The sequence below is a fragment of the Vulpes vulpes genome, chromosome 3 (genome assembly GCF_048418805.1).
Source record: "Vulpes vulpes isolate BD-2025 chromosome 3, VulVul3, whole genome shotgun sequence".
NCBI lineage: Eukaryota > Metazoa > Chordata > Mammalia > Carnivora > Canidae > Vulpes > Vulpes vulpes.
Window position 1 is genome coordinate 87,921,277 of NC_132782.1, and position 12,979 is coordinate 87,934,255.

General features: G+C 51.4%; 1 protein-coding gene across 3 annotated transcripts in view; it reads right to left on the reverse strand.

Moving 5' to 3' along the window:
* The window catches only part of SDK1 (sidekick cell adhesion molecule 1), an 885,268-nt gene that overhangs the window by 11,898 nt on the left and 860,391 nt on the right, over positions 1-12,979 (reverse strand). For all 3 annotated transcript variants that reach the window (XM_072753253.1, XM_072753252.1, XM_072753254.1), the window contains 4 exons: positions 7,383-7,547; positions 4,373-4,510; positions 1,063-1,183; positions 510-639 (listed from right to left, as the gene is read on the reverse strand). In XM_072753253.1, coding sequence (XP_072609354.1) covers positions 510-639; positions 1,063-1,183; positions 4,373-4,510; positions 7,383-7,547 — 554 coding nt within the window. The remainder of the gene's footprint in view (positions 1-509; positions 640-1,062; positions 1,184-4,372; positions 4,511-7,382; positions 7,548-12,979) is intronic.

The window sequence follows — 12,979 nt, forward strand, 5'->3', positions numbered from 1 at the left end:
TCCCTGGTGCATCTGCTCAGTGAGGACAGGGACAAGTCAGAGCTCACCAGGCCCTGTACCTGTCCCAGAATGGCACTGGCTCATCCCCCTTCACAGAAGGAAGCCAGGCAGGTGGGAGGGGCAGGGGTTGGGGGAGGGGAGGGCGGTCCCAGATAAGTTGGATTTGGCAGGCTCAGGCCATCTGCCACTCCAGATGGGGTCTAGACACCAGGTTCTACAATCACCACCAGAGATAAAACACAGTTATTCCTGGAAGCCAAAAGGAAAGTGAGCCAGCTTCAGGATCAGAAGCCTCTGGGCGAGGTAGTGACCTGAGAGCTGGCTGGTACCAGGACCTCCAGGCCTGAGGAACTGAAGCACCATACTTTACTTATCTGCAAAAAAGAGTCACTCGCCACTAGCCCTGCTTCCCTGTGCGGCTGCGGCGAGACTCAGCTGGGACCAGAGGGCACCTCAGGATGGCAGAGGGCTCCTCCCGGAGGCAGGGGATGGCAGCCACAGCCACTGACCTCTGATTCTGAAGCGTCCACCGACTTCTCCTTGAGGTTGGCACTTTCGGTCAGCACAGTTCCGTTGTACTTGTTGCAGATGTCTTCATCTGAGTAGTGCAGCCCGCCGGGGCTGGGCCGGGGCGGGGACCTAGGGCAGGGATGGGGCCGCCAGGGATGGCGGGCGCGGGCTCAGGGCAGCTCTGGGACACAGATACCTCCCCCGCCCCATCCTCTGGCCTCCTGCCCTGCTCTCTGGCCACTGTCATGTCAGTGGGAGGACATTGCACAGCCTCACCAGAGGGCCAGCCCACAGAGGGCCAGCCTGGGGTGGCCAGGCCTCCCGAGACCACTCCCCTCCTGCCTGGGACACACCTTCCTTTTGTATCTCCAGAAAAGGATGCAGGATGCCCTTTGCCCCTGCCATGCTCAACCCCCTAGGCTCAAAGCCACCCTGCTGGAGTTTGGGGGTGCCCATGGACACGGTGACATCGTGGCTGGCACCCCCAGCCCTGTCTGGTTCAGATCTGTGGGCAGATGTGGCACACTTGAGTTACAGCTGCTGTGTCCCTACCTGGTCCCATTCTTCTTCGAGAAGGTGTTCTTGACATTGAGGTGACGGCTGTTGAGTTCCAAGGCAGCAAACCCCCCGTTGTCCAGGGTCACAGACTCCTCCATGTTGGAGATGCTCTTACCTACAGCCGGGATGGGAGAATGGGTCCAGATGTTCCAGTAAAGGGCTGGCTGCAGCTATGCTGAGCCCCCGCTGGCCGGCCTACAGGTGGTCACGGGCTTCCTGCCAGAAGCAGAGCCCAGAGCTCCCTGCTGGAGCTCACGAGGCAGGCAGACGCGCGCTGGGGCCGAGGCTGCGTGTCCAGGACAATGGCAGACATTTCCGTGTTTATGTTGCCTGATGCCAAAGTACTGGTATTCTTACCAGTGTTTATGAAAGAGTCTTCAGAATGCATAAATTTTTTTAAAATTGGGAAATTAAATATTTAATACATGTCAAAATAAAAAACTCACGGCCAGGTAACAAAATAGTAAGTAGAAAGTAGATTTACAGGGAGTGATAGCAGAGGGAACAGGGTATTTTGGGGTGGAGAAAATGTTCTAGAATTGGCTGTAGTGATGACTGCACATATCTGTCAATACACAAAAAGCCACTTAAAAAACAAGTATATAAATACATATGAAAACATATTCTGGGCAGCCCGGGTGGCTTAGTGGTTTAGCGCTGCCTTTGGCCCAGGGTGTGATCCTGGATACCCGGGATCGAGTCCCACGTCAGGCTCCCTGCATGGAGCCTGCTTCTCCCTCTGCCTGTGTCTCTGCCTCTCTCTCTCTCTTTTTATCTCTCTCTCTCTCTGTCTCTCGTGGATAAATAAATAAAATCTTAAAAAAAAAAGAAAACATATTCTAAGATATATCAGCAGATCAAACAAGTAATAGTGAAGTTGTGAGAAACCAAAGGAGCAGTAGAGTTTCTGATGGCTTCTGTCCCGTCCAGGCTGTCCCTGCGCTGGGGCTGTCTGCCCTCTTCCCCCAGAATTCTCTGGGTTATCCTGTTCTTCCCGCAGCTCACAGAATGTCAAGGACCAGAGGGAATCTCCCAGGCCTCCTCCTTTACTCCCAGAGGCCCTCAGAGCCTCCCACTGTGCATTTTTACATATTTGCTTCCCTATGATCTGCCTTACACACACACACACACACACACACACACACACACACACACACACCCTGGCTGGACACAGATTCTGGAGGCAGGTGAGGACCTGTTTTTCTCCTGCTGTCCCAGCCTCCAGGACAGGGATCTGCTCCAGGTTTGTTAAGAACCCCATGGCGCCCTCTCTGCTATGAGCCCAGTACCCCTGGACCGGCCCAAAAGCTGGAGGTGTGCAAGGGGTGTGCAGCAGAGAAAGAGGACAGAACCGAGATCAGCAGGTGGGGGACAGAACTGTTGGCTGGCACGGATCAGGGCGGACAAGAGGGTGAGCAGGTAAAAACTGCTCTTGGAAAGGAAATCCCATGAGGACGGTGGTGTGAGGAAGCACAAGAGGGTGTTGGGGCCATAATAGCGAAGGTTTAGGTTCTGCACGGCTCCAACAGCAAGGCAGACATGCTAGGAGACAAGTAGCTGTTTTTTTTCCTAGGCTTCAATTATGATGTTAAATTAATACTCCAGGGTGACGCGGAGTATCAGAAGCTGCAGGTCAGATCTGTCTTTTCAGGCCTGTTTTCCAGATGCAGAAGGAGAGTGAAAAGCGGGGAGATTTTCTATGCACCAGACACAGGATTCTGTAATAGCATTAACTCAGTAAAATGACATGCCATTCATACATAGTAAATCCCACAGGAATAAAATCTGATTTACGAACACTTGTTAGAAGTGAATTTATACAGAAAAAAATAAATCCTTTCTTGGAGGGATGAATTGCTTAATGTTAGGAAAGCAAATGGCGAGGTGCCTGGCTCTGTTAACCCTCTAGGCGCAGTGAGAGATGCTGTGTTGGGGGGGGGGGTGGTCAGTGTGGAGGCCAGGGGAGCCGCTCAGCCCAGTGCCTCATCCCCAGCGGCCCACGTGCCCACTCGTCTGAGGGAGAACCCCATCAGGGATCTGCCTTCCTAAGAAGCAAAAGCAGGTGGGCTGGTGGAGAAAGCTCCAGCTGTGTGACCTGTCCTGCCTCTGCAGTGACACCAGAGAGCTGGTCACCATTGTGGCCCAGCTACAGCTGTGTGGGGTGGGAAAAGTCCAGAGCACAATGACATTCTAGTGGTCTCAGGGATAATTATGACAATTTTTTTAAAATTGAGGAGAATAGGGACACCTGGGTGGCTCAGTGGTTGGGCGCCTGCCTTTGGCTAAGGGCGTGATCCTGGAGTCCTGGGATCGAGTCCCACATCAGGCTTTCTTCATGGAGCCTGCTTCTCCCTCTGCCTGTGTCTCTGCCCCTTTCTCTATGTCTCTCGTGAATAAATAAATACATTTTTAAAAAATTCTCAAAAAATTTTAAAAAATAAAATGCATCAAGTGTACTAATCTGAAGCCTTTGGAGTGTTTTGTTACGTGTATAACCCACCGTTGGCATAGAGATACAGAACAGAGCACTCCCAGAACCCCGAGGGGTTCCCTCATGGAGCTTCTCTGTGCTTCTATGCCAAGAGACAATCACGTTTTGTCTTCTAGAAACCCCCACCCATTTGGGTTGTTCCTGACCTTCCTATATATGGAGTCCAGCTTTGCGCCATGTCCATTTGTCCGTTTCTCTGATGGGGGTGATCCATGCAGCAACAAGCACTTATTGAGCACCTACTGTGTGCCAGGCCTGGCCCTTATACTGAGGAATGCAAAGGTGAGCCAGGCGTCAGAGGGCTGGAAGCTGGAATGAGGGGCATGAGGCGAGGGATAAGCTGGTCTGTGGCTGTACCCATAGAGTGTTTCCACATGTGGCTCCAGGAGCCACACCTACATTTCTGAGATGCACCCAGCTCACTGTTCTCGTGATACTGAGTAGTGTGATTCATCTGTTTGACACTTTACAAGTCCTGTGAAAAAATACTGTTGCATTTGGGCAGTGGTGTAGATGAGGCAACAGACTGAGGGAGGCCCAAACCACCCACGTGACAGATCCAAGACATGAGGCTCATTGGTGGGCAGAGCCAGGTCTAGAACCTGGGTGTGCTACGCCGAGCTGTCTCCCAAAGGAAATCTGCTGCACCTACTTTATCACCCACAGGCCAACAAAGACAGAGTGGATGCCCACACCATGGATCCCGGGTGGAGAGAGAGAGAGAGAGAGAAAGTCAACATTTTGGCTTCCCAGTGCCCAGGCACTTTTGGAGGCAGGGGGTAGGGGGTAGAGGAGTCAAGTCAGGCGTCCCACCTGTGCTACAGCTCCTGTATCTTCTATTCTGTCCGTGCAAGACCAGGGCAAACACCACCAGCAGGATGACTATCAGGCTGGAGAGCGCCATCACCAGGAGAAACCACCACTCCTCGTAGAACGGGGTTTCCACTTGAGCTGCAGGGCACATGAACACACGGTCACCCGTGACAGACTCCTGCCACCTGTCTCCGGACCAGGTGGTGGGGCTTCTAGTGCAGGGGGGTGGGGGGAGGGTGTGACGGGCAGCCCTGGAATCACAGGAAAGATGAACCCCCCACCTGAGATGGGTTAGGTGGCTGATTGGCTGGCTTCCCAGACATAAGCCCACGATGGGCCCCTCAGTGGGCTGCTCCTCTTCGGTGGGAACCGGCTCTGGCCCTTCTGGAGCCCAGCTCCTGTCCCAGAGCTCGCCCTGTCCTCATCCATCCACCACCCTTCCCGTGACTTCCCCTGATTTCATCTGCTTACAGCTGGTGTCTGGGGTAAAGGGAGGAAGGTGCCTCCCAGTTGGCCCCTGGGGCCCCTCACACTCTCCACCACGGCCACCACCCTACAACCTCTTTCCAGCAGCTTCGCCTCTTTCTGACTTCCCCCAATCCCTTTTGTACATTGTTGCCAGAGAGATCTTCCTCCGATGGAAACAAACAGTCCCTCTCTAAAAGCCTTCAGTGGCCCCACATTAGCCACAGGGCACAGTCCAAGCCCGTGAGGCCCCATGGTCTGACTCCTGCTCACTCCTGGTGCTGGATCCCCACCACACCTGTGTAGAAATCTCTCGTCGAAAGCGTTCCCCACTGGCTACCTCTGCCACAGCAGGCCTCCCTGAGGGCCAGGGCTGTGTTTTATTTATTATGTGCCTCCAGCAAAACTGAGCAGAACAACTAGCCCCATCCTTGGATATGTTTTTTGAGAGACAAATGGAAAAGGTTCATTTAAAAGTTGCTTTGAAGAAGGATATCCTTCTTGCTCATGTTTTATTCTGTTTACAAAGAACAGAAAAATGGGAAATGTTTCTTGGTAGGTGCTGGCTGGCTGTCGGGTCCCACTGGTGCCTTCCACATGCCCCCCTGCAGGGGAGCTGGCTGGGAGGCAGCGGACACAGGACGGAATGGAAAGCCTCTTGTGGGCAAGGCCCACGGTCCACCTCGCAGCTGCTGAAGCCCACAGAAAACACATCTACCTTGTGCTAAATCTCTCCCTCGATGGAGAAAAATGTGTGCACACTGGGGATAAAAGGGGGGTTGTTGACTTTGGATCATGCAACTGCACAGGGCTTCTTGGGAGATGGCAGGATTCCAAATCCAAATATGCGAGTGGTTTTCAGGCTGCACACAACGTGCTCCATATAATGAGCCAACAAATCCCAACTGACCACCCAGGCAGGCCTGGAAAAGAAAGGCCTTGGTGGCTGCAGGAGGCCTCCCGCCCAGGGAGCACCACAGATCTGCTGTCGGGCCCGAGGTGGAGCAGACAGGTGCTGACCTGTTGGCTGCTCTGAAGGACGCAGGAAGCTGACCGCAGTCCCCCAGCAGCCCGGCTGCCAAGAGCGTGCAACGGGCTTTGGGGGAACTGCCTGCCCATGGGCCCAGGAACAGAAGGGCGAGGGGGCCGTGTTCTCCCGCAGGAACCAGCCTATGCGCTCGGCTGCCTTCGTGTGGGACAGCGAAAGGCTCTGTGCCTTTGGAATTGCTTTACGTGGATTTTTTACAGAGGAACCGAGAAGTGCAAACCTTGAATCTCTCAATTGGGGTGATGGGTGCCCAGGGATTCCTTATTGTCTTGTCTCTCTTATGTTAAACTTCTCATAAGAAAAATGGAGGAAATGAGAAAATTTTGATTTTTTCTAAGTTTTACTGTTAAGCAAGCTGGCAGTGTGCTGGGTCTCCTTCTGGCTGCCAGCCCCGCGGGGCCCCAGCCTGCCCAAGGACACTGTGCTTCCTCCAAATTCATGGCAAAGAGCAGACAAAAGACGTTTTCAATTTAAACCAGGGTAGTGGGCAGCTTAAATTAATCTATGTGCAGGGGAAGTGCGACATGTTGCTCTTGATCAGAGGGGCGTCAGTCTGGTTTCTGGCCTTGCCTGTGCCCCTGCCTGTGCCGCGCTGCCAGCTACCTTCCTGAACCACCGTCATGCTGCTCCCTGTAATCCCTCCAGCTACTGGGCTGATTCACTGTAGGGCCCTGGGTGGCATGACACCGTGTTTTGTGGGGTCCTCCCAGGGGGGGTCCTCCAAGCCGCCCCCGTAATGCCAAGTGTAGCTGGGGCTGAGGCCGGCCTCCTCGGTCCTCCCTGCCTGGGGTCCCGCCACTGGGACTTTATCTCTGCTGCTCCTTTCTCCTGTGTCCTCGCCCCTATGCACCCCTCACCACCCAGCTGCACACCCTCCTCTTCCAAGAAGTGCTTCCTGGCTCCAGGAGGGCACTTCCCCCCATTGCCACACCTCTTGCCACATGGCTGGTGAGGGCAGCTAGTCTGTCATCTCTGGGAAAGAAGGGGGCTCATCATCCCAGGTGGCCCCTCAGCCATCTCGGGGGAGGCCCTGATCAAACACAACTTGGGTCCGGCGGCTGCTGGGGTGGTCTCTGCATTTCAAGCTTTGTACAAGGCTCCCAAGTAAGGAATCTTCAGCCAGTGGGAGGGGCTGGGGACTGCACTGGGCCTGGGGATGCCTTCACCCCAGACAGCACACTGCTTAGCTCAAGCTGACTGCTCTGACTCTGGCCTGGGTCTCTGATTACGAAAAAATGAGACGGAAATTAAGACTTGCTCGAGCACAGTGTGGTGAGGACAGTGAGGGGTCTGGTGGTGGTAGTGGTCACATGGGCTCAGGTGTACACCTCTCCCCACCAGCACCGTGTCCTCCAGGCTGTGCCCCCGACTCCTATCGAGTCTGCACGAAGCCTAGTGCATCCCTGGTTCTTTCCACCGTGGCTCCAAGTCACCCCCTCCCCCCTGAGAGGGAAGAGCTTCGCCCTGAGAGTTCCTTCCTCGGGCAGGGCACCCTACCTGACACGGCCATGGAGGGGCTGCTGGGCTCCCCGTAGCCCGCCTGGTTAACAGCCACCACCCGGAACTCATAAGTCACTCCCTGCCTGAGCTTGTCCAGGCTGACGCTGTAGGATGTGGCACTCCGGGGGATGTCCTTCACAAACATATCCCATAAGCCTTCATCTGAAGAGACAACAAGAGAGCAGAGGTTAGGTTTGCTTTTTTCCTGCCTTTGACATGGCGCCTGCCCTGCTGTGAACTCATAGCCACCCTGGCTGAGGGCCCCTGATTTGAGAGCCAGAGGCCAGGTAAGTAGCATGGGGCGGGGGGCTGGGGAGGAGGCCAGCCTCTCCTGTGGACAGACTCTGCTGAAGCTGCAGGCTGGGCAGTGCTCCTGAATGTTCTCCTCACCATCAGATCTCACCAGATCCCACTGGATCCCACCAGACTCCAGGCCTCCCTCTGGTTTCTGACTTGCTGTCATCTTCTGTTGTGGATTTCTGACTCCCTTCTGGCTGGCTGTGGTCCCAGCCGCAGTGTGCACCCCTCCTCAACTCCAGGATCTTGCCTCCCTGGCCCACGCACTGATCACCTGCCCTCCCGTGCACCCCTGCCAGGCTTCTGGATTCTTTGGAACACCTGGGGGGCTCCCTTTGCATCCTAACTGGAAATGACAATACCACCAGGGGCCCAGAGATGACTTCACACCACAGTGTCTTTTACCAGCCAGCTTGCCAGTGCAGTGAGGCCATCACACATGCCACGCAGCCTTGGAGCAGACATGTCACTAGCTCTCCAGCAGGAAGGGTGCTCGTGACAGCTGGCACGGGGACGTGGGCTTACCCCGGGGACTCTGCCCTAACCTTGCACACCACACTCCCAGAGTGTGAGGGCATCCTTGCTGCCCTCCACTCTGCTCATCCTTTGGGGTGGCTGCTGCCTCCAACCTGCCCTATTCCCTTTTTATTCTATGCCCCAGTGCTACCAAATCCAAGTGTAAATTAGACAATTATACACTAAATTTTGAAGAGATACACTCGTGCACACTCGTGTTCATGGCATTATCCACAATAGGTGGATAGTCAAAAGGTAGAACAACTCAAGTGTCCATCAACAGATGAACGGATAAACAAAATGTGGTCCATCCGTACTGCAGAATATTATCCAGCCTTAAAAAGGGAGGAATCTTGGCACCTGCTCCAACACGGATGAACCCTGAGGATGTGGTGCTCTATGAAAGAAGCCAGACAGAAGAGGACAGACGCTGTGAGATCCCACTTCTAGGAGGTCCCTGGACTCATCAAATTCATGGACACACAAGAGTAGATGGCGGTGCCTGGGGCTGGGGGTGGGGGGGTCAGTGTTTAATGGGGACAGAGTCTCAGTTTGCAAAGATGAAGATGTTCTGGAGACAGACGGTGGTGACGTCTGTAACATTGTAAATGTTCTTAACGCCACCGAACTACACATTCATAATGGTGAATTTTATGCTATGTGTTTTTTTGCCACAATAAACATACATGTTTCAAATTTATCTAAACCTTGACATGTAGGAAAACGTTCATAAATTGAAATTAAAGCCACAAAGTTAGGATGCAGAGACACAGGAAGAAGCCAATAGATCTGATTCCGGGGCATTCTACCAAAGGGGCAAGGAAATGTGATCAGCGATGTCATCAAAATCGCAGAGACAGAAGAGCACTGTGGCTGAAGGAGGACAGAGTCTGGAGCTAGAGAGTCCTGGCGCCAAGCCTGGCCCCAGCACACCTCAGATGTGTGACCTGAGGCAGAATTGCTAACCTCTCTGGGCTTCAACTGCAGAATGGTGACAACCAATGGTGACAACCAAATCTACATCATAGATTTGTTTTGAGGGTTAAACAAAGGTAATACTCATAAAGTGCTTCTAACGGTGCGGCACACAGAGCAAGCAGTGTCCTACAAAGTGTATATAAATCCAATCTCGAAAGAGGTGGTTTGGTAAAAAGTGGGCTCAGAGGCCAAAATGTTCATTTGAAGTACTGATCCTCCATGAATTACAATTTCTTTTACAGGCACAGGTATGTGATCTTTTTAAAAGACCAGGAGATCTGGAGAGGAAAGGCACATTTGAATATGCATGCGCACATGCCGACAGCCTTCTGGGGGCTGAGGGTTATCTGGCTCCAACCTTATCATGCACCTCGGAACACCAGATATGCTCAAGTGGATTAGCCCAACAGTACACAGAAAGAAAATTGCTAGTGTATAAGTCCGTATTTGCATAGGATTTAGAGTTTGCACCGATTAAGTCCTTGCAGCCACAGGTTAATGAAGGAATGGCTGTGAATGAGATTTTAAAGGTACAAATTTCTGCACAGGCAGAAAAATAGCATGAGGATTATTTATTTCTAAACATTCGCATTTATACTCATTTCTTACCAAGGTACCCATTACCATTAATAATGTCAAAATGGCAAGCCATAGCTTTAAGTCCACCCCTCCCCCCGCCTGCCCCACACTGGCCTCCAATAGATTGAGGTTTGCACACGGAAAAACTGCTAAGATGTCCATTCTGAGTTTTGCACAAGAATAACATGGGAAGGGATCCCTGGGTGGCGCAGCGGTTTAGCGGCTGCCTTTGGCCCAGGGCGCGATCCTGGAGACCCGGAATCGAATCCCACGTCGGGCTCCCAGTGCATGGAGCCTGCTTCTCCCTCTGCCTGTGTCTCTGCCTCTCTCTCTCTCTCTCTCTCTCTCTCTCTGTGTGTGACTATCAGAAATAAATTTAAAAAAATTAAAAAAAAAAAGAATAACATGGGAATAATGGGTGCAGAGGGAGCATTTTCTCTACATATGCTACTCCCTGTGCCTCGGGAGCACTATGGCCCCATCTTCCTCTCTGCTGCCTCCTACCCACCCACACGTTCATCCCACAGATACTGAAGTGCTCACTCTTTGCTCAAGCCCTGTCGGGGAATCAGGTGAGATTTCTGTTCATATAAGCTTCATAGTCTAAGGGCAGGGGTGGAGGCAAATCAACAAGGTCATTTCTCCTTTCTGACTCCTCTTGACCTCACTCCACACTCCAGCTTGCTTCCTACCAATGGGCTTTCTGAGCACTCCTTCACATTTACCTATTCTCATCATTGGGCGCTTGAGTTTTTCAAGAGTTCAGTAAATATCTATTGATGTGACCCATCTCCCCATCCATCCATCTCTCCATCCATTCATCCTTCCATCTATCCAGTCATCCATCCATCCACCCACTCACCCTTCCTTCCTTCCTTCTACCATCCATCTGTTCACCCACCGATCTGTCCATGCATGCATCCATCCATCCACCATACATCTACCATTCATCCTTCCATCTATCCAGTCATCCGTCCCATCCACCCATTTTTCCTTCCTTCCTTCCTTCCTTCCTTCCTTCCTTCCTTCCTTCCTTCCTTCCTTCCATCTGTCCATCCATCTATCCATGCATCCATACATCCAACTATCCATCCATCCATCATCCATCTGTCCATCCATCCACCATACATCTGTCCATCCATCATCCATCCATCCATCCATCCATCCATTTTTGTATCTCCATAGCCCTTTGCAGGGCCTGGCACAAGCAGGCTTCTAGTAAATGCCTTTAGCACTTACTATGAGCAAGTCATGAGGAAGTAGTCTAAGGGCTTTAAATGTTGACTGAATTATTCAGTCTTTTTTCCTCTAAGAGGACAGACAAGAAGCAACTGGGTAGTTCAGTCAGTTGAGCATCTGACTCTTGATATTCAGCTCAAGTCCTGATCTCAGGGTGGTGGGATCAAGCCCCATATCAAGATTCTGAGCTCAGTGCAGAACCCGCACTCTCTCTCTCTCCTCTGCCCCTCCCCTCAACTCTCTCTCTTGCTCTCAAATAAATAAAATCTTAAAAAAATAAAATAATAGACAATTTTATGCTGTAAGAGACTCAAGAAAAAAAGGGCTCTTTTAAAATTAATGTTGCTTAAACCATTGCAATTAAGGGACTTGTGTGAGAGGTATTCTCAGACTGTTCTGAGTAGGTCTGAACTCTTCTGGAGTGGGTTCTCTGAGTGTCTTTTGCATTAATGTTGCTGTAATGCTTTCCTGCTACTGAAGAAAAAAAATTATTTCCTCTTCCTCTGCCATCACCTAAAGGCCACATTTTATTTTAAGTGCTCTGTCATAGCTCCAGGAATTGTGTTCATTTTTCAAAAAAAAAAGTTTTAAAATATTGATATAGAATCTCAACACAGAACAATTTAGCGATCCGTTTACATTGAAAAATACTGGGGGAGGAAGAGTCATAGCAAGAGAATTTCCTTCTGAGCTAACAGAAGAAAATGTTCTCGTTTTTATTTTGCTAATTTTTCTTTGCCAAAATTAGCGCATTCGGCATTTCAGACATCGCTTGTAATTCACTGGGCGATCTGTCTATACTATCATTTCCATCGTAATCCTGAGTGGGTAAGGAAAGCCTGCCAGCTGTTGAAGCGTCCACTCTGGGCCTCCACCATGGATTGTTTTTCTCATTTGTATTATGCCATTAAATATCTCAATAAATCAATGATGGAGAAAAGTATCTCTACAAATTAGGGGGGAAAATAACATTACAGAACTATTAGCTATAATGAGGTTTGTGCAACTGATTTTCCACGCACCAGGATAATCCCCAGCACCGGATTCCCATCTCAATCAACACATGGGAGGCACACATGCCTTTGTACATTTTACGGGCCATTCTGGGGATCCAGCTCAGCCAGCCCTTAGACCACAGGCGAGGCTCACCCCTACCAGGAGGCTCAGGGGATCCCAGCCTGGTTTCCCATTCCCACTCAAGGAGTTCCTACATTACCATCATGGGTTTCTCAGGATGGAAAAGAGTTGAAATGTCTTCTGAAGCTACATTCTTGAGTGTCTGATGCCTGGTGCCATGCTTTGAATGTCCTGGGGGTCCTACTGACCTTCAGGATGGGGGGGGGGTCCATGGCGGGGAGGGAGCCCAAATCACACTTATGTGTGGGTTCCTGGATGCCCAAGGTAACACCTGCTTGGATTTCCGCTTCTGAAACACCTGCCAGGGAAAGGACACCCCACAAGGTAAGCAGGTAGGACACCGCTGAGAAACTTCCCAATTGTTCCTAAACGGATCCCAGTGATCACATGCCCCAAGTTGGGTCGACCTCAGGGGAGGCGATGAGAAGCCACATTCTGACTCCTCAGTGGTTTGGTGTTTCTTTGAAGAATATGAACTCTTTGGGGGCACCTGGGTGGTCCAGTAGTTGATTGCCTGCCTTTGGCTCAGGTCATGATTCCAGGGCCCTGGGATCGAGTCCCACATCGGGCTTCTTGCATGGAGCCTGCTTCTCCCTCTGCCTATGTCTGCCTCTCTCTGTGTGTCTCTCATGAATAAATAAAAACAATGTTAAAAAAAAAAAAGAATATGGACTCTTTGCTTTGTCTTTGCTGCCTCGACTGCGTTATCTGTGCCCTAAACACAGGAAGTGGCTGAGAGTAAAGATCCTTGAAGGAAGAACCCTTTCGCACCTAAATAGGTTTCGTTGCCTTAGAGCAGACCTGCCTGCAGCCGACAGAGCGAGTCTGTTTCCATCTCGCAGCCCCCG